General features: G+C 46.3%; 1 protein-coding gene across 2 annotated transcripts; it reads left to right on the plus strand.

Annotated features, from left to right (window-relative positions):
* The first annotated feature begins 71 nt into the window (after positions 1 to 71).
* myh14 (myosin, heavy chain 14, non-muscle) lies at positions 72 to 23,388 on the plus strand. 2 transcript variants are annotated; one of them, XM_061289852.1, is made up of 44 exons: positions 73 to 365; positions 3,985 to 4,156; positions 6,531 to 6,737; positions 7,355 to 7,511; positions 8,806 to 8,833; positions 9,112 to 9,223; positions 9,762 to 9,773; positions 10,277 to 10,369; positions 10,445 to 10,508; positions 10,737 to 10,835; positions 10,933 to 11,076; positions 11,150 to 11,364; positions 11,480 to 11,632; positions 11,758 to 11,931; positions 12,004 to 12,177; positions 12,257 to 12,371; positions 13,838 to 14,046; positions 14,108 to 14,229; positions 14,304 to 14,373; positions 14,456 to 14,616; positions 15,157 to 15,265; positions 15,347 to 15,478; positions 15,567 to 15,773; positions 15,847 to 15,984; positions 16,061 to 16,184; positions 16,260 to 16,431; positions 16,505 to 16,717; positions 16,782 to 16,926; positions 17,039 to 17,245; positions 17,321 to 17,425; positions 17,497 to 17,649; positions 17,745 to 17,993; positions 18,072 to 18,185; positions 18,317 to 18,415; positions 18,490 to 18,702; positions 18,790 to 18,951; positions 19,020 to 19,148; positions 19,293 to 19,381; positions 19,474 to 19,597; positions 19,671 to 19,879; positions 20,015 to 20,123; positions 20,188 to 20,360; positions 20,525 to 20,548; positions 20,677 to 23,388. In XM_061289852.1, exons 2-44 carry the CDS (start codon positions 3,989 to 3,991, stop codon positions 20,870 to 20,872), a joined length of 6,072 nt encoding a protein of 2,023 aa, XP_061145836.1. In that variant the 5' UTR covers positions 73 to 365; positions 3,985 to 3,988; the 3' UTR covers positions 20,873 to 23,388. The 2 variants fall into 2 exon arrangements, with proteins under 2 accessions (XP_061145838.1, XP_061145836.1); XM_061289854.1 differs by lacking the exon at positions 9,762 to 9,773 and having other exon boundaries at positions 72 to 365.
* The last annotated feature ends 1,498 nt before the right edge of the window (positions 23,389 to 24,886 follow it).

The following is a 24,886-nucleotide window of genomic DNA, read 5'->3' on the forward strand; positions in this document are numbered from 1 at the left end:
TGTCGTGCCCGTCAAGGGGCGGACGGCTCTCGCCAAGTCGTCAGGGTGGGTTCACGGCGCCCTTTGTAGCTTTCCATTGGCGGATCTCCCGGACTGGGCCCGAATTTTACCTTCTGATTGGTGTTCGGACAGGAAGCGCGGCTGTGGGGCTGAAGCCCGACGCTTTGCCCTTACTTCTCTCTCTACTTTATTCCCAAGCAGGACGTGTGTGTGTGGTGAATGTGCGGCTCCACTGGGCTTGAACGGTGCGATGATAAAAGACGCCTCTGCGGTAGGCTACACACCTATCCCAGAGCCAAATAGCCAAGAAACATCCTGAGGCCGTTCCTCCGTATCCCCGTAAGCGTTTGGAGCGTAACCTGAAGGTAAGAGCCTTGCGCTGGAGTGTAATTCAAGCTTTTGAAAAGGAGCCGGTGTGAGAGCCTTGAACGCCTCATATTTGCGTCTTGTAGCCGGCTAACGCTAGTTGAAGGTGGCGTAAGAATGAACGTTGGTGGTGAGGCGTTCACGGGGATTTTTACCTTTTGTTAAAACAAAGACGTACCTCAAAATGGCTTTTCCCAAAGGGGGAGCCACCGGCTGACTATGACCAGTGCATTACGCATTGCAACCGTTGGGACTGGTGGCCAATTGATGCGCTATTAACGTTCATAACGAGAGAATGAGGAGGGGGGAAAATGAATTGTACTGCTGAATGTCATCTTGGCTTCCTCATGTCAGTTGGGAAAATGGCCTTGCTCATCCTTGTAATCGATCACCGAGGTGTGGTTTTGAGTGGGGGACATTTTCGAGGGTCCCCCAGCACCACTGCAGAGGTGTGCTGTCCGTCTGTCCGTGTAATAATTGCTTCATTACAACCTCTTTTTTTTAACCTTGGTGATAAAAATGCCTCATCATGCACCTGAAAGCCAAGAAGAGAAAGGCGTGTCCGTCTCCAATCCCTTACTGATTAAAATTTAATTCCCGTCTTTCATTGACTATCTAGGGTTGAAAATAAATAAATCATTTTAGTTTAATCCAGAAGACTCCATAAGTGAAGTGTCAACCAAAAAGATGTCACGTGGTCAATTAAATTGCTTTTACTTTTCACACCTAATTGATTTCTTCTTCCCTTGATTCCTTTCTACCCTTATGACCCAGCTTGTTTTTTATTTGCCATCCTTCCTTCCTTCCGTCCTTCCTTCCACTCTTTGCTTCCTACAATGGGATTTGAATCCAGACCTACAACTGTGAGGCAGATGTTCTAACAACGCAACAATTACTTTTGATTTCCTTTCTATCTGGAAAAATCATGCCCCCTCCCCATTGTGGGTGACCTCACAGTTTAGCTTGTTGTCATCAAGCTGCAGCGTTCAGGATGTTGCTATGGAGGGAAGCTGTTGGCTTTTCTGTGTGCGTGTGTGTGCGTGCGCGTCCCTGAGACTGTGCAATTGTGTCTGTGTAGGAACAGGACTAACAAGACGGAATTGTGTACAAATGAGTCCACGTCGCCCACACTCACCGGGCTCACAAGAGGTTGCACATAACAAAGTGTTTATGATGTCAACTTTATGGAAATTAATGCATTCCACCATTTCATCATTTCCATTGTTGAGACACTTTTGAAGCAAAACCGACCAGGCTGATCATTCGTTACCATGAAACGCAGTAATCCATACCGAAAAAAACCCAAACACTGATCTTAAATGTACAAAAAGCGGTAGTACTAGTAAAAAAACCAAAAATGTCAGTTCAGGGGAAACCTGTCTTGAGACATTAATTCCAAAGTTACCAAAATTCCTTGGCAGTCATTGCTCAGTCTTGTACCTAATATTCTCCCAGATAAGTTGGCTTCATATAAGGATTTTAAGAAGAATATTTTTTAAAACACACCTTTTCAAACCAACCCCAAGTTATTTCATTGCCAGTGTCAGACTGGCTGGCTTGGGTGGTGGTGGCTCAATTGTCTATTCCACACCCTGTCTTATTGTAACAGGTATGGTGGTGACGGGGTTGCAAACTCTCTGCCCTGTCATCAACAAACATTGCAAGAGAGAAAAAAAAGAAGCTTGAGTACGACGCACGGCAGGAATCAGGCCTGATGACATACCTGCCATGGCTCAGAGACACCTAATAGTTCACACAAACACACACACTGTAAGGCGGTTCCATAGTCTGCATTTCTAATCAGCACGCACGGCTAATCAGCGAAAAGTATGCATTCTCGCGGTCGCTCGCTCAACAAAATGTAGGACTTTGCGCACACATCACAAGTAGCTCATTTGAATATGAGCGACTCTGCGGACTAAGCTCGCCGCGCATAACATGACATTTGAAAGTCTCATGACTGTACACAAAGCACGTCATCATAGAACATCAACAAAGTAACTGAATTATCATAGGTGTCCTCGCATTTATCTTGTTTTTGTTTTGCAACATCTCAAGGCTCAATGAAGTACAGCGGTACCTCGATTTAGGAGTGGCCTGACTTCTGAGTTTTTTGAGGTACAGCCTGTAAACGAGTCTTGCATGATCATTTGGAAGTGTTATGTAAATCTAAACGTAAAGAACTACAAATTCAACCTAAGCACATTATGGGTCTGCTAGCTTAACAATGCAAAATAGCATAGACAGCATTGATTAAAATAAAATGTATATAAGCGAGGGGTCCCACAAAAATAGGTACATTTGTACTGTATGTTTTTGGCAAAAAAAATCTTCATTTTTTTAACTAATAATGAAAAAAAATCCGATTTAATTGGTCGATGTTAGCCCTCTTCAAATCAACAAAAATGTGTGAATTTTTCTTTGTGTGCCTATTTATGCATTTTTCTTTTTTAAGTCAAACCACAAATGTTCTTCCTCTACTTCATATCCGTTTTGTATTTTAAGCGTTAAAGGACCTTAAAAGAATTTATCTCATAAATTACATTTTATTTAATTAGCCAATTAATCATTTATCACAATTGTATTCATGGGGAACTTTACTGACTATGGTTTCAAGCGTTCTCAATCCTAGTGGCCTCATTGGGACGTTTTCGAGTGAGCGGTTCTCACGGAACCGCGACATTGTCAGAACACATCTCCAATCCTCCGCGCTCGTTTCACGCTCGCCACTTTGCGCCGTCGTCTCATCTTTCACAGAATCACGATCCAGAACGCTTTTGTGCTTTTTGCTTCCACAGCGCGAGCCTGCTCATAAAAGTAATGATGAAGTCGATTTTTATTTGCTTTATAGCCTTTAGAGCGTCTCTGGTATGCAACGTTTCCCCTTCACACTTTGCGTGCGTCCGTCCGTCCTCAACTGTCATGTCACTTCACTCAGCCTTTTCCTCCATCCATGTCTTCTCCTTGATTTGTTCTGTCTTCCAATTAGGCCATCACTGGTCTGTGCTCACATCGCATCAGGCCTGGATGCTTCTGGCCTCCTTCCACCGCACCCTTTGGCTGGATTAACACTACCATGTCTCAAGTGACACAATTCCCACAATGTTTTTTTTTTTTTGTCCTCCCAAATGGTGCAAATCAGATATGCGTCCTGGATGTCTGATAAAAATTGCACATGTCGGCTATCTAGTGGTGCCTTCACTGAGTTGGCCAGCAGGTTGCTTTTGTAATCATTCTATCCATCCATTTATTTTCTGTACAGCTTAGTCCCCACGGGGGTCGCAGGTATGCTAGAGCCTATCCCAGCCGCCATCAGGCAGGCGGGGGACACCCTGAACCGATTGCCAGCATATCGCAGGGCACACAGAGACAAACAACCATTCGCACTCGCGCTCACACCTAGGGACAATTATGTTTTTGGGATGTGGGAGGAAACCGGAGTGCCCGGAGAAAACCCACGCGGGCCCGGGGAGAACATGCAAACTCCACACAGGGAGGGCCAGAGGTGGAATCGAACCCGTACCCTCCTAACTGTGAGGCGGACGTGCTAACCAGTGCACCACCGAGCCACCTGTAATCATTCCTAATTTTGTTATTTCCTTCTCATATTGTCACCAGTACCATGTCCAGGCCACTAGGCGGCGGCCTGAATGATGTCACCCGCTTCCTCACGTCGGGGGTGGCTCCATCTTCCCCCAGCGCCAAAGCGCCAGTGTTCTCCGCCACTGGCCAGGCCGACTGGGCGGCCAAGCGTCTGGTATGGGTGCCGTCGGAGAAGCATGGCTTCGAGGTGGGTGTTTTTTGTGTATCAACATTCAAGAAAGGCTAATCAATTAATCGATACACTCGATTGAGTTTTTAGGTAAAGTTTTTTTTCTTAGCGGCTTCCACACTTTAAAGCACATTAAACAGAGAAGCACTAGTGTATCAGATTTGTCACTCCATTGGAATTGGTTTGCACAATGAGCAAAAAAAAATAAAAAATTCAATGCCAAGTGTGTTCCAAGGCTGTTAGAACCAAAGAGCGAAGCGCAATCATCTTGCTCAACCTTTGAAACAGAACTGGTGTGTTTCTCAAAAAAACTTTCAAAAAAGTAAAACTCGATTTGAATAATGTCATTTGCCTTTTTCTGTAAGTAAAGGGGGTGAAAAAAAAAACTATTCAAATAGAAAATTGTATTTCTGTGGGAACTAAATCCGACACTTTATCTGAATCCCAGTCCTTCATCCAAGTGGAAAAAATAAACAAGATTTTTATCCTGCCACTTTCCAGTTGGTTATCACAATAATCGCAATTCTCTCTGGTGAAGTTCACCCCAGGCTCCTTCAGGGTTCGGGCGTGTCAAACAAGTGAGACCGGGCCGAGCAGCAAAGGACGTGTCGGCACTTTGCGCCTCTTGCCACTTTTACAACTATAATTATATTGCACGTGGGCTCCAACTCCAGGCAAAGTGGGATTACAAGATTTTCACCATTTCAATTAGTTCCACTTTGCATAAATTGCCACACAGGAGTGATGAACGTCATCCCACCTTGTCGGCGGAACGGGTTTTGTCGTAAACTATGAAGAGAACAATGCTCTGCTTTCACGTTTCCCATTGCACAGACGCTGACTTCATGTTACAGTCACGACGAGAACGACACCGCCGGATGAAAAAAAAAACACGTGCATTTTTAATTTGACTTTTGTGTCACGAAAAATTCCGTAGTGCTCTGACAAAAATGCGGTAGTACATTTTTAACATTACAGACTCAGAATTTTAACAATGCGGCAATGAAACATTGTTTTTAAAAAAATGACTTTGAGGTTATCCAATAATGCAGTTACAAAAATTATGTAAAATTAGAAAAAAAATTAAATTTACTAGAACCAAATCATGTTGTGATAATAGTCAAATTTCGACGTTACAACAGAAAATTGTTATTCACAAAATGAAAAGTCCAAATTTTCAGAAAGATAAATACTAACAAAAAAAATAATTTTACTCAATTTGAAAACTCACGTCGATAACATGATACCAAAGGTACACTCATAGTTTCGCCATGTTGTTAAACAACACCGCTTTCCCTTCCTTGTGTGTCAGGTATTCTGTCAATGCTAGCATTAGCCCGCTGAGTCATTCAATCAAGGCCGCCCAACCCCGACTTCTGTCTGTTACGCTGCAGTTCTGTCACCATGGCAACACACACAGTTCAAAATTCAGTTATGAAGCCGTTGTCTTTGTATTTTTAATTTTTATTTAGTTAATTTTATTTGAGTTTATTTTAGTTTAGTTAGGAAAAGCCGAAAGAAGCTACCATTTTATCTATCTATCTATCTATCTATCTATCTATCTATCTATCTATCTATCTATCTATCTATCTATCTATCTATCTATCTATCTATCTATCTATCTATCTATCTATCTATCTATCTATCTATCTATCTATCTATCTATCTATCTATCTATCTATCTATCTATCTATCTATCTCTTTATTTATTTATTTGAGGGGGGACAATGTACATTAATGAACAGTATAAATCAGTATAAAAAAGCAAACGTAAATATGCCAAATTATAGCTACAAAGCTTGTTTTCATCTGTACCCAGGCCAATGCATAAGAAAGAATTATTATAATAAGAATCTAAAGTACGGTTTTTTTCCCATGTGTAATGCGCAAAATTTAACTAATTTATTGTCCTAAAATCTGGGGTGCGCATTATACATGGGTACAAAAAAATATATATATATTAATTTTTTTTTTAATCTGGATATGATACGGAGGCCGCCATTACAGATGCGCTTTCTCCTCTGCTGTTCACTTCAAACACGCTCCTTACGAACACAATGCTCTCGTATCAGACGCTTGCTCGATCACCTGCTCGTTTGCTGTCGCAATGTACCCTACACAAATCCGACACATTTCTTCGCTATCGAGTTTGCTAGTGCATGCGCAGTGATACTGACCGGCAGAATAACATCCGGTTGTTCCCAAAGTTGATCTTTTTTCTGAAATAATTTTACGTTAACGGACTTAAGTAGGAGTCAAAATTTGGGTGCGTATTATACATGGGTACAGGCTTTTTTCCAGCATCGACATGCCATTTTTAGGGTGCGTATTATACATGGGGGCGCATTATACATGGAAAAAAACGGCAGTCTTTTGGTGTCCCTCCGGACAGTCGGCCAGCATCAAAGAGGAGCGCGGCGACGAGGTGGAGGTGGAGCTGAGCGACAGCCAGAGGCTGCTGACGCTGTCCCGGGAGGAGCTGCAGCGGATGAACCCGCCGCGCTTCAGCAAAGTGGAGGACATGGCCGACCTCACCTGCCTCAATGAAGCCTCCGTGCTGCACAACCTGAGGGAGAGATACTACTCAGGCTTGATCTACGTGAGCCCGTTACACAACACATTGACAAAAGTTTTGGGACACGCCTCTCGATTATCCAATCAGGGTTGTGACTAGTTTGATGTTTTGAAAGATAAAATGTTTTTATTTAGGACCGAAAAAAAGAGAATGGGAAAGGGCTGCCCAATGCCATATTCTCTTCGATTATCAGTTTTATAAATCAAATACCGGTAATGAACAAATTCTGCATCTTCAGGATACAAACCTGTTGATGTTATCTTTTCCTGCTGACAAATATTGAGCTGCTCAAGACATTATCATGGCCCCGGCATATAGACTCAAGTACCACGAAGGCAATCAGTTCAGCCGCCAAAGTGCATTAACGGGATGAGTGCTGGCTGGGTTAGTCCCAGTGTAGCTGTCAAGCTAAAAAGATCTCCCATCAATCGTGGGACGCATCCGCCCAGTCTCGAGTGATCGATTGAGTGCCTTAATGAAAGATGCCGGACCCATGTGGGTGCTAGATTCCAACCTAAGTAATCATCTAGCCAATGCCGCTGAGACTTCTTTTGTAAACAGCTCCAGAAATAATAGCGCTCCTGTCAGTCGATTCCACAAAAATGTTAATTTGTAATCAGACTGTTTTGTTATTTCTGCAGACCTATTCGGGGCTGTTCTGCGTGGTGGTGAACCCCTACAAGAACTTGCCCGTCTACACCGAGTCCATCGTAGAGATGTACCGGGGCAAAAAGCGCCACGAAATGCCGCCGCACATTTACGCCATATCTGAGGCGGCCTATCGCAGCATGCTGCAAGGTACTTAACGCCGCTATCTTCGACAAGCCGAGCGATCGGCCGGCATCTGCTATCAGCTGGGCTCGACTGGAATGCGGCGTGAAAATTGGCTGCGTGATCTTTGGTCGCGCAGCCACACCGTGGGTGTGGTGTGTCCCTGTCACTTGTCGTTGTTATCAAAAGTGGATATAAATTGGCAGAGATTGTAGTTTTCCCTGAAAGCAAGCGACAAGGAGTGGCATTGCGAGTCACTCGTCACATAAGGCGCGTTATTACGGAATGCTGCTCGTTCGGAACAGGAATTGATACTCGGAATTTTTGTGTTTGAAAGAAGTAAACACAACAAAGGTTCTCGCATTTGGAGTTTTGATAAGTTAGCACAATGTACTTAGTGTTAGCTTAATCCTGATTAAAAAAAAAAAATCAAATGCCATAGCAATAACAAGCCGTAACAAATAGCGTCTGTTTCCCCATAAAAGCACTTTAATTGATTTTGAACACAGTGTGTTGACACGAGTAGACGGACAATATAACAAAATTCACATATATTCTTTATCGTCTGCCAAAAATGACTCATCCTTAGTGCATCCGTGAAGGATAGACAGTTTAAAATCCTACAGTACACAAATACTGAAAGAAAGGATTTCTCATTTGTTATTCCCACCACTGTACAACAAAAGAAAAAAAAAAAGTAAGAGCAGGTGGATTGAGCTATCGCTTTGCCCCAGGGTATCTTCTAGCAATAACAGGACGGGCAGATCAGATTCTGGGTCTATGTGCCTGCCACCACCCTCTGGCTTGGCTGCAGGCGTGTTACTGCGGCGACAGAACCAGTAGGACCAGTATGAATTCTTCTGCGCTCCAGCACATGAGAAATGCTCGAAGGGAAAAAAAAAAGCCCTTACGAGTAGCCCGGCTCCAAAAAAAAAAACGTCCGGCCGAAGGCTGCCAGGAGGAGAAAGTGTGCCCGGGACCGCTTTTGTGGCTCTAATTAAGCATGCAGAGGGGAGAGCGCGTAGTGGAGAAAGTCAATGTAACAAAGCCCGGACAGTCAAGAGGTGGCGGCAATTAAATACGCAGTCCTCAGTTAGCTGACTTTGATTTACAGTGACATAATCCGTCGTGTGTCAAATTCATGCTTGATGAAATGTCATGAATCTTTTCTAGCCACTTAAACACCACCAATTTTTTTTGGGTTACATGGTATATTTTGTCAAAAGGTGCATAAAAAAGAAAAGAATCACGTGCTGTACATTCATTCCGTCAACCTTTGCTTTAGAACTAAGCTTGAATGTTTTTTTGTGTTTTTCCATAGACCGAGAGGATCAGTCAATCCTGTGCACGTGAGTAGCCTTTAGCTGCCGCCAAGTTTTGTTTTGCCTTCAAGGGAAGTGTCACGTGTGTGTCCATGTCAGGCATTAGTGTCAGTCATTTTCAGGTAAAATGGGATCATTTCTTCTATTCCACTCCTTCCCGACTTGTCTATTTATGCAAGACCACCAAAAAGTTTTGTCACAAAAGAGAAATCATGCCTTAATTGGCAAGAGTTTGTGTTCTGTGCTTTCCAGTTTGTGTTTGTAACGTGTTTAAAGGGTGATGAAATGTTGATGTTGTGTTTCAGGGGCGAGTCGGGCGCCGGCAAAACGGAAAACACAAAGAAAGTCATTCAGTATCTGGCTCATGTGGCGTCCTCTCACAAGGGCGTCACTCCCAGGAGCAAAGATGCTTTGCAGGTACGACGTGGTTTTGGCCAGCGTTTTTGTGGCTACGTCAAGGCTAACGAATAGCGTCACGCTAGGCGATAACGCTTACGACGGCGTTTCTTTTTCCTCTCTTTGAAATACGAGCAGGGGTTAATTCACTCGCTGCCTATCCGTCATGCTTTGAAAGTGACACGTTGGCTCGCTGACTTATTCCCGCCTGCGTCTTCCTTCCTGCTCCTCTTTCCCTCTTCTCTGTCCTCCCCCCCGTCGCATGCTCAGATGGACGGCTCTCGCTCCTTAACCAGGGGCACCACGTTGGTCAACAAGGTGAGTGGCCTCCTCAAGGCTGTCCCACTCCTTTCCGACTTTCTTCTCATCAGCCGTCAATCGTAACGTCCGACTCAGCAATAGCGACTCATTCCTGTCGTGTTTGCATGTAACAACCGAGACCTTTGCTTTCACTTTCTTATAATTTCAATGTGTCTTTTTTTGTCCCATTTCTTTCTCCCATCCATGTGTTCACCTGCCCACTCCCCCCATCACTCAACTTTTCTGCACAATTCCTCAGATTATGCAATATGTGAGTATGCACAAATTTAGGGAGGGAGGGGCATGTCGAGATTCTTGAAATTCAAGAATCATGTTGAATGCCTGTACAAATGCCATTGACTGCTGATGTCAAGGTAAGTAGTGTAGGCATGGCGGGGTGTCTGATGATGGATGGCTCCTTAATAAAAGCTTTCCAACACGCCCAACTTGAGCTGATTGCCTTTGCACGCCCACTGCATGGCAGCAGACGAGAGAGCGAGCCCAATATGAGTCGAAGCTGCCCCCGTTTGCCCTCCAGCCGTCCCCTCATGACGGCTCAATTGTTCTGACAAGTGTTGAGGACCATTGTTCAGTGTGTGAGAGTTGTGCGCAGGCGCGTGGTGGCTATTTAGGGCCGTCCTTTTTCGTCACTGCTTGAGAGATGACTCACGGATATTTTTAAATCCTTAGATCCATTGGTACCGCAAAAAAACGATTACTATGAAAATATTCACTTGTGTGTGGAGTTAATCTGATTTGTGTGTGTGTGTGTAGGGCGAGCTAGAGCGACAGCTGCTACAGGCCAACCCCATACTGGAGGCCTTCGGCAACGCCAAAACTACCAAGAATGACAATTCCTCAAGATTTGTAAGACCTTGGATTTTGTTGTTGTTTTATGTTCAGTTTTAGTTGTATTTAATCATTTGTATTTTTTTTCTTCAGGGTAAATTCATTCGGATTAATTTTGACGTGGCGGGATATATTGTCGGCGCCAACATTGAGACCTGTATCCTTCTCACGCAAAGAGAGCCTCGGTCGCCGTTGGGTGGAACGGATTAATGACGTTTCAATTCATTTCAATGGGGAAAAATGATTTGACATACTCAAGGTCAAGACTGATTTACTGCTCGAATTTCTTTTTGTGTCAAAGAGGCTGCTGTTGTCGCTCTTTCCTTCTTCCTCTCCGCTTACATGATATCAGCGTGTGAACATCCTTGACCCGTAAACTCAAAAGACCTCCTGGAAAAGTCCCGGGCCACCCGTCAGGCCAAAGAAGAGCGGACATTCCACATCTTTTACCAGATGTTGCATGGAGCTTCCGAGAATATGAAATGTGAGGAGAAAATTATCAACTCCTTCTGTTGTACTTATTAGGCGCAAAAAAGAGAAAACGTCACATTTGATTTTTTTTTTTTGGGGGGGGTCCACAGCGGACCTGCTCTTAGGAACTGCAGACGAGTACCGCTTTCTCGGCGGGGGTGCCATCTCTGTTCCTGGTCAGAGTGATGGGGAGAACTTCACTCAGACTATGGACTCCATGGCCATAATGGGCTTCAACCCAGAGGAGCTGTTGTGTAAGTGGAGGTCAAAGCAAGGCCTTTTTTTTTTTTACCCTCTGAAACCTGAACGTGGAAATTGTCCTCTCAGCCATGCTGAAGGTGATCTCCGCCGTGCTCCAGTTTGGGAACATTACCTTCACAAAGGAGAAGAACCACGATCAGGCGTCCATGCCCGACAACACGGCGGCTCAGAAACTCTGCCACCTGCTGGGGATCAACGTGCTGGAGTTCACCCGGGCCATCCTCACACCCAGGATCAAAGTGGGTCGGGAGTACGTGCAGAAGGCCCAGACCAAAGAACAGGTAACAATCGTCCCACCGTGACGGTCGTCTCAGCGTTCACTCAAACACCCCAAAGCGGTGTCGCGATGGACATCCATCTCTTTGCGAGTGAGTTCAGCCGTTGTTTTTTCTCCAGGCTGACTTTGCCGTGGAGGCCCTGGCCAAGGCGACGTACGAGCGCCTCTTCAGGTGGCTGGTGCACAGAATCAACCGAGCTCTGGACCGTAGGCAGAGACAGGGAGCCTCCTTCATCGGCATCCTGGACATTGCCGGGTTTGAGATCTTCCTGGTGCGTTTTTATCGAGATTAGAAGATAAACAGGTCTAGTGCAAGTCAAAAAAATGAATTCTGTTTTTGTACTGCACAATGATTTTTTTATTTTCATCATAACATGAATTTCTCATCTTCTTGCAGCTGAACTCTTTCGAGCAGCTGTGCATCAACTACACCAACGAGAAGCTGCAGCAGCTCTTCAACCACACCATGTTCGTCCTAGAGCAGGAGGAGTACCAGCGAGAGGGCATTGAGTGGAATTTCATCGATTTTGGCCTCGATTTGCAGCCCTGCATCGATCTCATTGAAAGACCGGTCCGGTCGCTATTTCGCATATTAAAAAGTCTATTTGGCATCACATGACCACCACCCCCCCTCCCGGTCTAGGCCCAGCCACCCGGCGTTCTGGCCCTCTTGGATGAAGAGTGCTGGTTCCCTCGAGCGACGGACCAGTCATTCGTGGAAAAAGTGACCAGCCAGCAAGGCACCCATCCCAAATTTTTCAAAGCCAAGCAGCCACGCGGCGAAGCTGACTTCTCCATCATCCACTATGCTGGAAAGGTGCCCATCAACTTCACAAGAAGTAAACAGCAGAAGGTGCAAAATCTTTCAAAAAAATGTCTGGATTTCACACCGTCAGGTTGACTACAAAGCCAACGACTGGTTGGTCAAGAACATGGATCCTCTCAACGACAACGTGGCGTCTCTCCTCCACCAGTCGTCCGACCATTTTGTCTCCGAGTTGTGGAAGGAGGGTGAGACTGACGCCTCCTTTTCATACGTTCCAACTATTTGGCAGCCTTTCTCCTCAAAGCCCTCAAATCAAATTAACGAAACTCCACTAACTTATTTTCTCTCCTTTTTTTTCTTGCAATCATCACGCTTTCATCCATCCGTCTCTCTTCCGTCATGTTCTCTGCTGCCTTTACGCAACCTTTTTTTTCTCTCTCCTCTCTCGTCCTTTCCCTCATTTTACTTTCCCGCATCCCACCTCAGATATTCAAACTCTACCTCGTGTCTACTTCTTTGACTCCTACACCACACTGCAGGCAAATGGCTCCGACAGTAGGTTCCTCCGCTCCAATGTGTGTGTCCTGCACGAACCGCTCTTTCCTACTCAAGATTGTCTTGTCTGCCCACTGTCAATACAGTGAAACCCTCGTTTTTTTATTTCTACCTACAAACCATAACATAACAAAAGTCTTAGCTTAATGCTAACATAGGGTGTGAAAGGCCATAGACTGGCTGCTGGAAATTAACAAGCTTCCTCTTGATTTTTATTATGCTGCCTTAATAATTTCCTTTATAGCGTGGGTTCACTGTATTGTATTTTTATATTTTTTTAGTTCTGCTTTCAGTAGATGTGCCCGTGTGCTGTATCGTTTCCCATTTATAGTGAAGCAGCTCACCAGAGTTCAGTAGTTGAATAGTGTGACCTATGTGGAAATGGCAGCCGCATGCTCACTGTCGTAGACGCCAAAGCGACATTCAGGATCGCACCTCACCCTATCAACTTGGAGTTGCATAACCAAAGAAGGCAGCAATGTGATCCTGAATAGGATGCAAAATATTGCCTTACATGATGCTCATGACATTGACTTTAAAATTGTAGCACGTTTACAAATTATTTGTCAGTAAAGCAATATCCTGCATCTCTAATTTGAAATTCTGTATACCGTATTTGCTCAAATAGTGTTTGACGCCGTGCCGCGCCGCAATTCATCGCTGGGTGTGCCTCCTGAAACAGACACTTTCCTTTCCAATCAATAAAAAAAAACGTAGCGACTTAATTATCCCACTTCATGAACACTCTCGTTAAATATTTATTGCTCAGGCCGTTTAAGCATTCATTACATTCACTGTGTTCTTTACTTTTGGTGATGTGATAACAGCTTCCTTAACGACGACGAACAATCTTCTAACAGACTCTTGTCATGTAATTGCTCCCCGGTGTTGTGTCTGTTTATGTTCTTTATTTTATTTCTTTTTATGAGTGCATTTGGCTGTCGACTCGAGGCACACTTGACAGTATTTTTACGACTATTGCCGTTTAGTATGATTTCAATCTTCCTTCCTGAAAGATGAAAAAAATAAGTACAAATGATATTTGCACAAATACGGTATGTCCATCTATCTGATTTCATGCTGTGCGCAGAAGCTTTTGTCGCACTTTTTAGCTGATGACCATCATGTCCTCACGCTTCTCCTATGTTGTGTCCAGTGGACCGCATCATCGGTCTGGACCAGGTGTCGTCGTCGAACGAGAGTAGCGGGCAAGTCGCGTTTGGCGCATCGGGACTGAAGACCAAGAAGGGAATGTTCAGGACCGTGGGCCAGCTGTACAAAGAGTCGCTGTCCAAACTGATGACCACGCTGAAGAACACCAACCCCAACTTCCTCCGCTGCATCATTCCCAACCACGAGAAGAGGGTGAGAGCTTTTTTCATCCGACTTCATTTCATCAAGGTTCTGATCTCGTCTTTGTCTTTAGGCCGGCAAGCTGGCGCCACACTTAGTTCTGGACCAACTCCGATGCAACGGCGTCCTGGAAGGGATTCGTATCTGCCGACAAGGCTTCCCCAACCGCATCCCCTTCCAGGAGTTCAGACAGAGGTGAGTTGTTGTCTCTCATACTCGTGCCACTCAACGCTGGCTTAAGCGCGCACTAAGTGAAATGTGTCCCGCAGATATGAGATTCTGACTCCTAACGCTATTCCTCGCACCTTCATGGATGGAAAACAGGCATCAGAACTCATGGTGAGTCCTTTTTCACCAGCGCCGGTTGGCACACAGAACAGAAAGATGATGCTGATTTTTGTCTCTTAATGTCATTGCTCAGATCAGAGCCTTGGAGCTGGATCCCAACCTGTTCCGGGTGGGCCAAAGCAAAGTGTTCTTCAGAGCCGGCGTGCTGGCGCACCTGGAGGAGGAGCGAGACTTGAAAATCACAGACACCATCATACGCTTCCAGAGTGCAGCGAGAGGCTTCCTTGCACGCAAGTAAGCACAACGAGCAACCACTGTGAAATCCAAAAAGCTCTTAAAGCCACACGGATATTTGAACGATGTCCAAAAAGCTCTTCAAGCCACACGGGTATTTGAACTTGCCCACAATCCTCGCCAGTGACGTGTGGAGCAGAACATCCCTGACAGGAATTTGGCGAGTGGCCTTTGGAATTCTGCGAATGCCATGAATAATTGGGCACGCGGCGGCGACGGGCTCATTAGAAACTGGAAATGTCGGTTCATTCACATTGCCAGTCAGCTGTAAGAATGTGAGAAGAAGCCACTGTGCGTTGTTTTTTTGAAATACAAATTGACAGCATTTGATCGGAGCTTCCATTGCAGCTATGCATACGTCCAATTTCTTTTTTTATTTATTTACTTTTCTCATACTGTTCAATTGTGTTTTCAAATGCATTGCTATACATTAGAAATGTGTTTAATAGCAGCCACAGACCAATAATGACAAACAAGTAGACTGCTTTCCGTCTGCCCGTTGCTGAAAGGTGTTTTTGTGTCGTCTCGCTCTCCTCTCAGAGCCTTCACGAAGAAGCAGCAGCAGCTGAGCGCTCTGAGGGTGATGCAGAGGAACTGTCATGCTTATCTCATACTCAAGAACTGGCAGTGGTGGCGACTTTTCACAAAAGTGCGATGATCTACTATTCATTTCAATAAACATGTCAGACAAAAAGATCTCCTTACCTGGCTCTTGATTTGTGCTGGGCAGGTGAAACCGCTGCTGCAGGTGACCCGGCAAGATGAGGAGATCCAGATCAGAGAATCAGAGCTGCTAAAAGCCAAGGAAAGACTGGTCCGAGTGGAGCAAGACTTCACCGAGCTGGACAAGAAACACTCAGTGGTGAACAAACGTGCACTCGGTTTGCTGTTTTCATCTCCTCGCAAAAGTCGCTCACCGACGACCATCGGCCGTCTTCTTCATCCGTTAGCTGTTGGAGGAGAAAGCGGTGCTGGCCGATCAGTTGCAGGCCGAGGCGGAGCTGTTCGCCGAAGCCGAGGAGATGCGCTCCAGGCTGGCCAGTCGCAAGCAGGAGCTGGAGGACGTGCTGACCGAGCTGGAGAGCCGTTTGGAGGAGGAGGAGGAGAGGGGCGTGCAGATGCTTAACGAGAAGAAGAAAATGCAGCAGAATGTTCAGGTGTGGAATGTCGCCGTTTTCTCACCTATTGTTGGGTTTGCAAGAGAGCATCATTCCAACATTGTTCTTGTAGGACCTTGAGGATCAACTAGAAGAGGAGGAGGCTGCTAGACAGCGCCTCTTGCTGGAGAAGGTCTCCTTAGAAACCAAAGTCAAAAGTATGGAGAACGACCTTCTGAGCGCAGTGGAGCAGAGAGATCGCCTCAGCAAGGTTGGTATCGTGCGGACGGCTGTCTCGGCCCTCGCGATAGTTTTGCCCACGCTGTCAACCGCCTGGTATCGAGCAGGAGAAGAAGCAGCTGGAGGAACGCCTGAGCGAGGTGACCGACCACCTCACCGAGGAGGAAGAGAAGAGCAAAAGTCTGAACAAACTCAAGAACAAACAGGAGGCCGTCATCGCCGACCTAGAAGGTGGTGGAAATATAAAATGGATAATGGGATTTCTGCGTGTGGCTTTCTGGATCTAAATGCGTGCGTGTGGTTCAGACCGACTGAAGCGTGAGGAGCAGGCGCGCTTGGAGCAGGAAAAGTGGAAGAGGAGGATGGAGACGGAGGCAATAGAGGCGCAAGAGCAGCTGTCTGACCTGGGCCTCATCTCTGGCGAGCTGAAGGGCAATCTGAGTCAGAAGGACAAAGAGATCATCTCCCTGCAGAGCCGGTGCGCTAAACACACATACAAAAACTCAAAAGGAGATTTTCTGTCACTGAATTGCTTTTTTGTGGGGGAAAAGGTTGGAGGAGGAGGGCGCCCGCCGCTCTGAGGCCCAGCGCTCGCTGAGGGAAGCCATGTCACAGGTGTCGGAGCTGAAGGAGGAAGTGGAGAACGAGCGAGGCATGAGAGAGCGGGCAGAGAAACAGAGGCGGGACCTCAGCGAGGAGCTGGAGGCTTTGAGGACCGAGCTGGAGGACACCCTGGACACCACCGCCGCCCAGCAGGAGCTCCGGTAGGACCCAGTAATTGTTCAGATTTTTTTTTTAGATTAAGATTTCATCCCCCACTCCGTACAGGTCTCGTCGGGAAGTTGAGTTAAACGACCTCCAGCGCTGTGTGGAAGATGAGACGCGCCGCCACGAGGTCCAGCTGTCAGAGCTCCGAGTCAAACACAGCGCCGCCATAGACAATCTGCAGGAGCAGCTGGACAACAGCAAGAGGGTGAGAAGAAATGAAAGACCATCTGAAATTATTTTTGAAATTGTGACCCCCACCCACATTGGAATTAGCGAGTTGTGTCACGCTTCACCTCGACCTCCGTGCTCTGGTTCAGGCGCGTCAGTCGTTGGAGAAGGCCAAGCTGGTGCTGGACGAAGAGAAGCAGAGTTTGAGTGCAGAGCTGAAGACCCTCCAGGCCAACCGCACGGAGAGCGACCGAGGTCGTAAGCGAGCCGAAAGTCAGCTTCAGGAGATCACCATGCGCCTCACTCAGGCCGAGCAAGAGAAGGAGGAAAAAGAGGAGCGCATACACAAGTTACAGGTGGGGCAGAGTTGACGCGTACGTTCGAGTCGCTTCCAAATCAGTCACGTTTTCACTCCTTCTGTCTTCTTCCAGAATGAAATTGAGAATCTCTCCAGCAATCTGTCATCCTTTGACAGCAAATCCCTCCGTTTGTCCAAAGAAGTCGCCAGCTTGGAGAGCCAGCTTCATGACGCACAGGTAGCATCTATGCACATTTTTTTTGTGAAGGAAATTCCTCCCCGCCAATCTTTTGCTCTCCCCCCCTTCAGGAAATCTTGCAGGAGGAGACCCGCCAGAAGTTGGCTCTGGCTACTCGGGTGCGAGCGCTGGAAGATGAGAGGCAGGGACTGATGGAGAGAGTGGAGGAGGAAGAGGAGAAGTCCAGGGAGTTGACTCGGCAGCTTCAGACTCAGACACAGCAGGTAGGCCTTACCCACCTGACCCCGCCCCCCTTCCATTGAGATGGAGTTGGGAAGCTATTTCCTTTTCTAACTCGCTTCCGCCGCAACTCGGCCAGCTGTCGGAGGTGCGCAAGCAGTCGGAGGAGGTGAACACGGCGGTGGAGAGCGGCGAAGAGACCCGCAGGAAGCTCCAGCGAGACCTGGACGCCGCCATCCAGAGAGAGAAACAGCGAGAGGAGGAGAGGGACCGCGTGGAGAGGCAGCGGGAGCGCCTCAGGGAAGAGATTGAGGACATGACGGTGGCCCTGCAGCGGGAGAGGCAGAACTGCACGGCTCTGGAGAAGAGGCAGAAGAAGTTCGACCAGGTGGGAGCCGGCCCCTCAAAATTGTCACGCGATCGCCTCGACCGCTCCGAATCGTCAACCGTTCCGCTTCTCCCACAGTGTCTGGCCGAGGAGAAGGCAGTGGGCACGCGTCTGGCAGAGGAGAAGGACCGAGCGGAAGCTGATAGTCGAGAAAAGGAGACGCGCTACCTTGCCTTGTCCAGAGCTCTTCAGGTACTTGATCGACCACCAAACTCGGACTACGGTGAAGCTCTGTTGATCGAGGGAGCGCGTTACACACTCAAAACACCCGTCCAACCTTAACTGAGCTACATCGTGTTGTCCTTCTCAATCAATGTGTGTAGGAAGCCCAGGACCAGAGGGACGAGCTGGAGAGGTCCAACAAGCAGCTTCGCCTGGAAATGGAGCAACTCGTCAACCAGCAGGATGACGTGGGAAAGAGCGTAAGACTGGAATTTCTGTCTTAGTTTTCTGTCTGGAGTCTTGGGCCGGCGAGTCACCTCGTCCGCGCGTCCAGGTCCATGAGCTGGAGAGGACCCGCAGGGCCCTGGAGACGGAAGCTGAGAGCCTCCGCACGCAGACGCAGGATCTCGAGGAGGAGCTGACGGAGGCGGAGAACTCCAGGCTGAGGCTGGAGGTCACCCTGCAGGCACTCAAGGCTCAGTTTGAGAGGGAAATAAGCAGCAGTGAAGAGAAAGGCGAGGAGAAGAGGAGGGCTCTCAGCAAGCAGGTAGAGATGGCAAGCGAGCATGAGGAAGATGTTCAAGATATATATATATATTTTTTAACATTTGCACTTTCTTTATGATGATGCTAGGTGCGGGAGCTGGAGCTCCAGCTGGAGGAGGAGCGCAGTCAGCGCTCCCAGGCCGTGCTGACCAAAAAGCAGCTGGAAGCGGAGCTGCAGGATTCCGAGGCTCAGGTGGAGACGTCCAGCCGCAGCAAGGAGGAGGCCGTCAAGCATCTGCGGAAGCTGCAGGTACAAAGTGCAAACGTACCAAGCCAACGTGCAGGCTCTGAGAAAACGTCTGCGCCTTTCTGTCTCAGAGTCAACTCAAGGAGGCGCTTCGAGAGCTGGATGAGTCCAAGATCACGCGGGATGAGGTCATCGCGCAGTCCAAAGACAACGACAAGAAAATCCAAACACTGGAGGCCGAAGTGCTACAGCTCACTGAGGTTTGTGCCATCATTATCAAAAACTGGTTTTGGTTTTTTTCCATCGGGTTGTTGGAGCACAGTTGCTACAGCTGAACATTTCATTGAATTCAAGTCGACCTTGCAGTGTGGAGAAAGAAAATACTGCTTCTTTTGTGCATACAGGAGCTGGCCGTGTCTGACCGGCAGAGACGACAAGCTCAGCAGGAGAGAGACGAAATGGCCGACGACATGGTCAACAACAGCTCCGGAAAGTCAGTGCAGCCGTGCGCTCCCGAATTGCTCCCGGTCAGGGCGATGATGTTTGCTCGCGTCATCTGACCTTCTTCTTTTGCCGCTCGTTCAGGACGGCGCTTTTGGAAGAGAAGCGTCGCTTGGAAATGCGAGTCAGCCAGCTGGAGGAGGAGCTGGAGGAGGAGCAGACCAATGCTGAGCTCCTCTCAGAGAGACAAAGAAAGATGCAGTTGCAGGTGCAGTAAATGTCTAGATGTTAGATAGCTTAGTGGCAATCCAATTGATTTTTGTTTTTATGGGTCAATTTAGGTGGAGACGCTGACAGTGCAGCTGCAGGGTGAGAGGACCCTGGCCCAGAAGGCGGAGGCGGGGCGGGAGCAGCTGGAGCGGCACAACAAGGACATGAAGACACGGCTGGAGGAACTGGAGGGAACCGTCAGGGGCAAACACCGCCTCAGCGTCGCCGCCCTGGAGGCCAAGATTGAATCCATGGAGGAGCAGCTGGAACAAGAGCGACAGTGAGAACCAAAACACATTTATTTTGGAGGGGGGGTAGCAACAATTAAAGCATCCACAAACCAAAAAGTCAATAATTATGAATGTGGGCTTTGAAAATCAATCAATAAATAAATATATCTGCTTTTGTCTCTTAGGGAGCGCGCCATTGCCAACAAGCTGGTGAGGAAGACGGAAAAGAAACTGAAGGAGGTCATGATGCAGGCGGAAGACGAGAGGAGGCACGCCGACCAGTACAGAGAGCAGGTAACACCATATTTCAACATTTCATTTGTTTGTGAGTTTCTTAATTGACATCTGTGTGGTGTAGCTGGACAAGTCCATGGTGCGCTTGAGGCAGCTGAAGCGTCAGCTGGAAGAAGTGGAGGAGGAGAACTCGCGCTCCAACGCGCAGAAGAGGAAGCTGCAGCGAGAACTGGAAGAGCTGACGGAGAACAGCCAAAGCAGGATGCGCGAGATCACCAGCCTGCGCAACCAGCTCAGGTACGTACCCGCGCAACCGTACTCCTGCGCTGCGGGTGCGTTAACAACACCATTTCAATTGAGCGTTAACGTTCCCTTTCGTTTTGCTCTTTTTCGTTGCATCCATTTGTCTTCATCTAACACTGTCCATCTGTCCCATCTGTCCACGTCACACCAACACTCAGCGTCCCCGAATGGAGACCAGAGCAGTAGGTCATTGTGTTTTTTGTTGTCTGTCTTTTTTTTTTTTTTCGTTTGTTCTCTGTCCACGTCTGTCAATGTCTTACTGCACGCACATTTTTTTAAAACTGCAGTTAAGATTATTTTCTTGGCGCAGACGTGCTCCATTGCAACTGATGATCCGCGGACGGCGACCTCTGGTGGACGACTACTCGTTGGACAACTCTGATTCCGAAGAGCCGCCCGCCTCGCCAACGCCCTCCCTGGGATTGCCCCGAACCCCCACCCCGTCCTCGGAGCACAGCCTGGACCCGACCCCGCCCACCTTCAACGTCAACAACGTACACCAATGATGTACCCGCACGCACACATGCACACTACACTACTTTAGTCGATGAATTGCTTTCAATTTTTTTTTTTTTGACCTTATAAGGCCACCTTGTAACATTCTAAATGAATTCACGTTGCAGTTTTAAAAGTTTCACGTTCGAATTGGCGTAGAAAACACTATAGTGTATCCCTTTCATCAAAGGTGGGCAACCTTTCCTTATTGAAATTATGAAGGGAAAAAAATATATACTGTACTCCATCAAATAGTGGCCGCTCTTCTAATAAAAGTCTCCCTCAATTAGACTCCTCAAGTTTCCATTGATCACTATACAGTTGCTAACCAAAAGAGCAACAACTATTTATGCACCTTTGAACAGCAAAATTCAACACCTCTCTTAGCTCCTGGCCATTCTGTTACTATTTATTTATTATTTAATTGTTTTAGGAATTTTCATATTTGCGATGAGGGCCACATCGGATGCTCTGGTACGCTCCCGGGTGGTTCACCAGCCACAGGTTGCCCACCCCTGATGTTTATATGACAAAAATTAAAAGGGCTGCTGCAGAACGACAAATTGGACAATCTATTTGCATAAGCCCCATATTTGATTAAAAAGTGAATTTGACCTCATTCTTCTCGTGGGGCAAATGTTATGGAATACGTGTTTTCATACGCCGTGTGACTTTTTACAAGCGCCATTTGCATAACAATTTACAAGCGCCATTTGCATAACGACTGCACTATTTGCTAACATTGCGAGGAAATTAGCCAGACCGGCCCGTGAACAAGTAGCTCCCATCCAACATGTTCTATAATTCCGTAGCTAGTCTAATTTATTCATCTAAAACAAGCTATTTGTATTTCTATCATTTATATCAAGCTAAATATGTTAAAGCTTACTTTTACTGTGCAAAAATTACTCTTCAAGATTCACTGGAGAGACATTTTTCTACCATGTCTGTATCTGAAGTAAAACAACTTTTTTTTTTTTTTTTTTTAGACTGAAAAACACGGGTGTCTTGCACAAGGTAGTCTTAATATTTTTTTGTTCATTACATTTGAGCTGTAAATGAAAGCTGTCATATGGATGAGAAAAGGGACTAAATCTAGTAGAATAGAATAGAAGACATTTACCATCATCCAGCATTGCTTTTGGATGACTTTCCTTGGAGATAATACAAATAATGTAGGTTTAGATACAAATAGAGGCGACAAGTCGTACAAGTGAAGACTTAAGTAGTTTTTATCAACTTGGCCAATTCCCAACACATATTTCCTCTTTAGGTTCCTTTCCTGGATATTTGGGACTCATTTTTATATTTAATACAATAATGGCCTGGATTCTCAAGGCACAAGTGGAGTATGTGTCGTAAATGGGGGGGGGGGTAGCAAAATTGCATGCTTTTGGATATCTTTAACTTGGAATAATATCGCACTAGGGCATATGCGATATGTCTCACTTGTAATGTACATGACATTTGACAGTCCAATAAATGGGATGGACATGAAATGAAAATTGTGGACTCGCAGTGTAAATCCAGCCTTTGACAAATGTGGTGACCTCTTCTGCCACACTAAGCTCAACTGGTTGCTAAACTTGAAGCTAAACGCTAAAGCAGTCTAGTTAGCATTGTGTGGTGGGAACCGAATATGTTCAAATCATAAAATAAAAGCCTGTCTTTTGCGTTAGTCATAGTACAAACTAGGATTTTTTTTCAAATGACCTCAGGAGAATTTTGTTCCATCGTGACATCTGCGTGCTCCATTTTAATCTATAGCATAGCGTTAGCTATAAAGAGGTTTCAAGATGTAGGTGTTTTTTGCCCCCGTTCAAATGTTTCTGGAATTGTTGTGAATGTTTTTACTGTGGGTAAAGTACTATATACACTGACCCGGGTTTATGTTTACCAATATGAATGTTGCACTGGACCAGTACAGAACAAAGTTTGCGTTTTAATCAGTGTTGACGTGCTCCCATCCATGCTAGGCTAACATTAGCCGTGATGGGTTCACGAGTCAAAACTACCAGATGACAAAATAAGTGTTTTATGCTAAGTGCTAAGCTAAATTTAGCAACAACAGGCTCTCAATAAATCGCAGCTAAAAGACAGCCAAAGGATCTTGTTTGTCGCCAATTAAGGACTTTTTAAGGTTATTTGACTTTCACTATCCAACCACCTGGACCTTACTCCAATGAAAGAGATTCCTAATGTGCTTTTTGTTTTGGCAATGTGCAAATGATTTGTATTTTTACAACATTGTGTAATGGCTGCACATTGCACACAAGCGATGGGTATATTTGTCCACATCAGCCTCTACTGAACATGAACACGAGTGCGTTCACAACCGCAAACGGTGAATGCTTGAAAACAACAAAGCTCTGTTCAGCATGCTGATTCTTAAGGTGTTTCTCATCTGTCTCATCTTCATGGTTTGCTCATGGCTATTGTGCAACTTGAAATATTGCAATTGTTTGTTAATGAAGCTGTATAATACATCTGTCCGGGTTCCACTTTTAATATATGTTGTTGGTTTTCACTTTGGTGCATTAGTGTGCTTTATTTCACGCAACAACAAATAATCTCTGCACATGCACATTTGTTCATAGGAACATTTAAGTCACTTCAAAATGAATCAGGCGTGAAAATTAACCATTCATATTTTTAGAAATGATTCGCCCAGCATAGAGTATTTTAACCATAATTGCAGGATTTTAAATGACATGCAAAACATTCCACTCTTGATTCTTTTTAATGAATGTGAATTACTTAAAAGATTAACAAAGCATTTTACAAGACTTTGTATTGAGCGTAAACATCTTTGTTACAAAGCGTGTTAAAAGATCCACATTCCGGTAATTCGCTATCCATGAGGATGTCGGTGAACATCAGTTGGTCTTCGTGAGGCGGCGTCACGATGTGGCATAGTGAGGCTTCCAGAGGCGGGGCACAAAAAGACTGAGCCACGCCCCCCAAAGACATCTTGTGTTGGCAGCTTGACAGCACGGGAAGTGGTTCAGAGTTGACAAAGTCCTCATTTGCGTGGAGATGACTTATGAATGGTCCGTCGTCGCCGTGGCAACTGCATCCATGATCCCCATCGTTGGTTTCATGGAAGCGACCCGTGTGGCGAGCGGCTTCGTCGTCTGTCGAGAACAGATCCAAAATGTCTTCCAAGTCACTCTCGGTTATGTCGACCAAGTTGTTTTTGTCGCCGGGGCTGTCGACAAACACATCTGTAGCGTCAAAAGACAACGGCGATAGAAGTGGCGTGAAGAAGGGAGAGATGGGTGTGGCCTCTTCAGAGTCATCCAAATGGACAATCGCTTCAGCAGTAGGACATGCTGAAGCCGTGTCGTGTTTTTTCTGTGTCCCTTTTTCAACTTCCTGTGTGACACTTTGGTCTTTGTTGGGATCTGAATGGTCACATGACTGCTCAGGTGTCAATGACTCCACCTCCTTCAAGTAGAGAGCGGATGCCAGTTGACGATTAGCTGCCTCAATGTCAGCAAACTTCCTGTTGGCATGTGAAAAAACGGCAAAATATCCTAAAACCCTCAAATTGTCGCATCAACCAATCAAGATAAATAGTCCTCATTCTTCTACGCACCTCTGTATCATGTTGTGCAGGAAGCGACGGTGGTTGACCTGCCGCTTGGACGGACGGTTCTTGCGGGGCTTCTGGAGAGTCCTCATCATGTGACCCGCCGCCGATGTCACAAATGTGTACAGGTCCCGGCCCCAAGGCGCCCCTCGCTCCGGCCCGGGCTCCAGCGGCACCAACACGGATGCTTGCATGTCTTAAGTGAACATCAGACACAAGAAGACAGCTGTGAAGTGAGATGAAGAGTTCAAAATATTCCCATTGAGACTCTCGTACAGCGAAATAGATGCAAGCTCAAACTGAATCAATTAATCCATCAAAACTTTAAAAATTCTTAAACTTTGCAAAGGAGAGAAGCAATCATCTAAAAATGCAAACCTATGATTTTGCTGCTGTCTTCCTCCAAACAAGCAACGAGGTTTCCCTGTGGACG

Source organism: Syngnathus typhle, linkage group LG10 (genome assembly GCF_033458585.1).
Source record: "Syngnathus typhle isolate RoL2023-S1 ecotype Sweden linkage group LG10, RoL_Styp_1.0, whole genome shotgun sequence".
NCBI lineage: Eukaryota > Metazoa > Chordata > Actinopteri > Syngnathiformes > Syngnathidae > Syngnathus > Syngnathus typhle.

Excerpts from the sequence above, each read along its gene's own strand:
- myh14 (XM_061289852.1), top strand. The coding sequence starts at position 3,989 with ATGTCCAGGCCACTAGGCGGCGGCCTGAATGATGTCACCCGCTTCCTC. Across the intron at positions 11,365-11,479 it reads AGGCCCAGACCAAAGAACAG|GCTGACTTTGCCGTGGAGGC; the intron begins GTAACAATCGTC and ends TTTTTTCTCCAG. Across the intron at positions 17,426-17,496 it reads GCCAGCTTCATGACGCACAG|GAAATCTTGCAGGAGGAGAC; the intron begins GTAGCATCTATG and ends CCCCCCCTTCAG.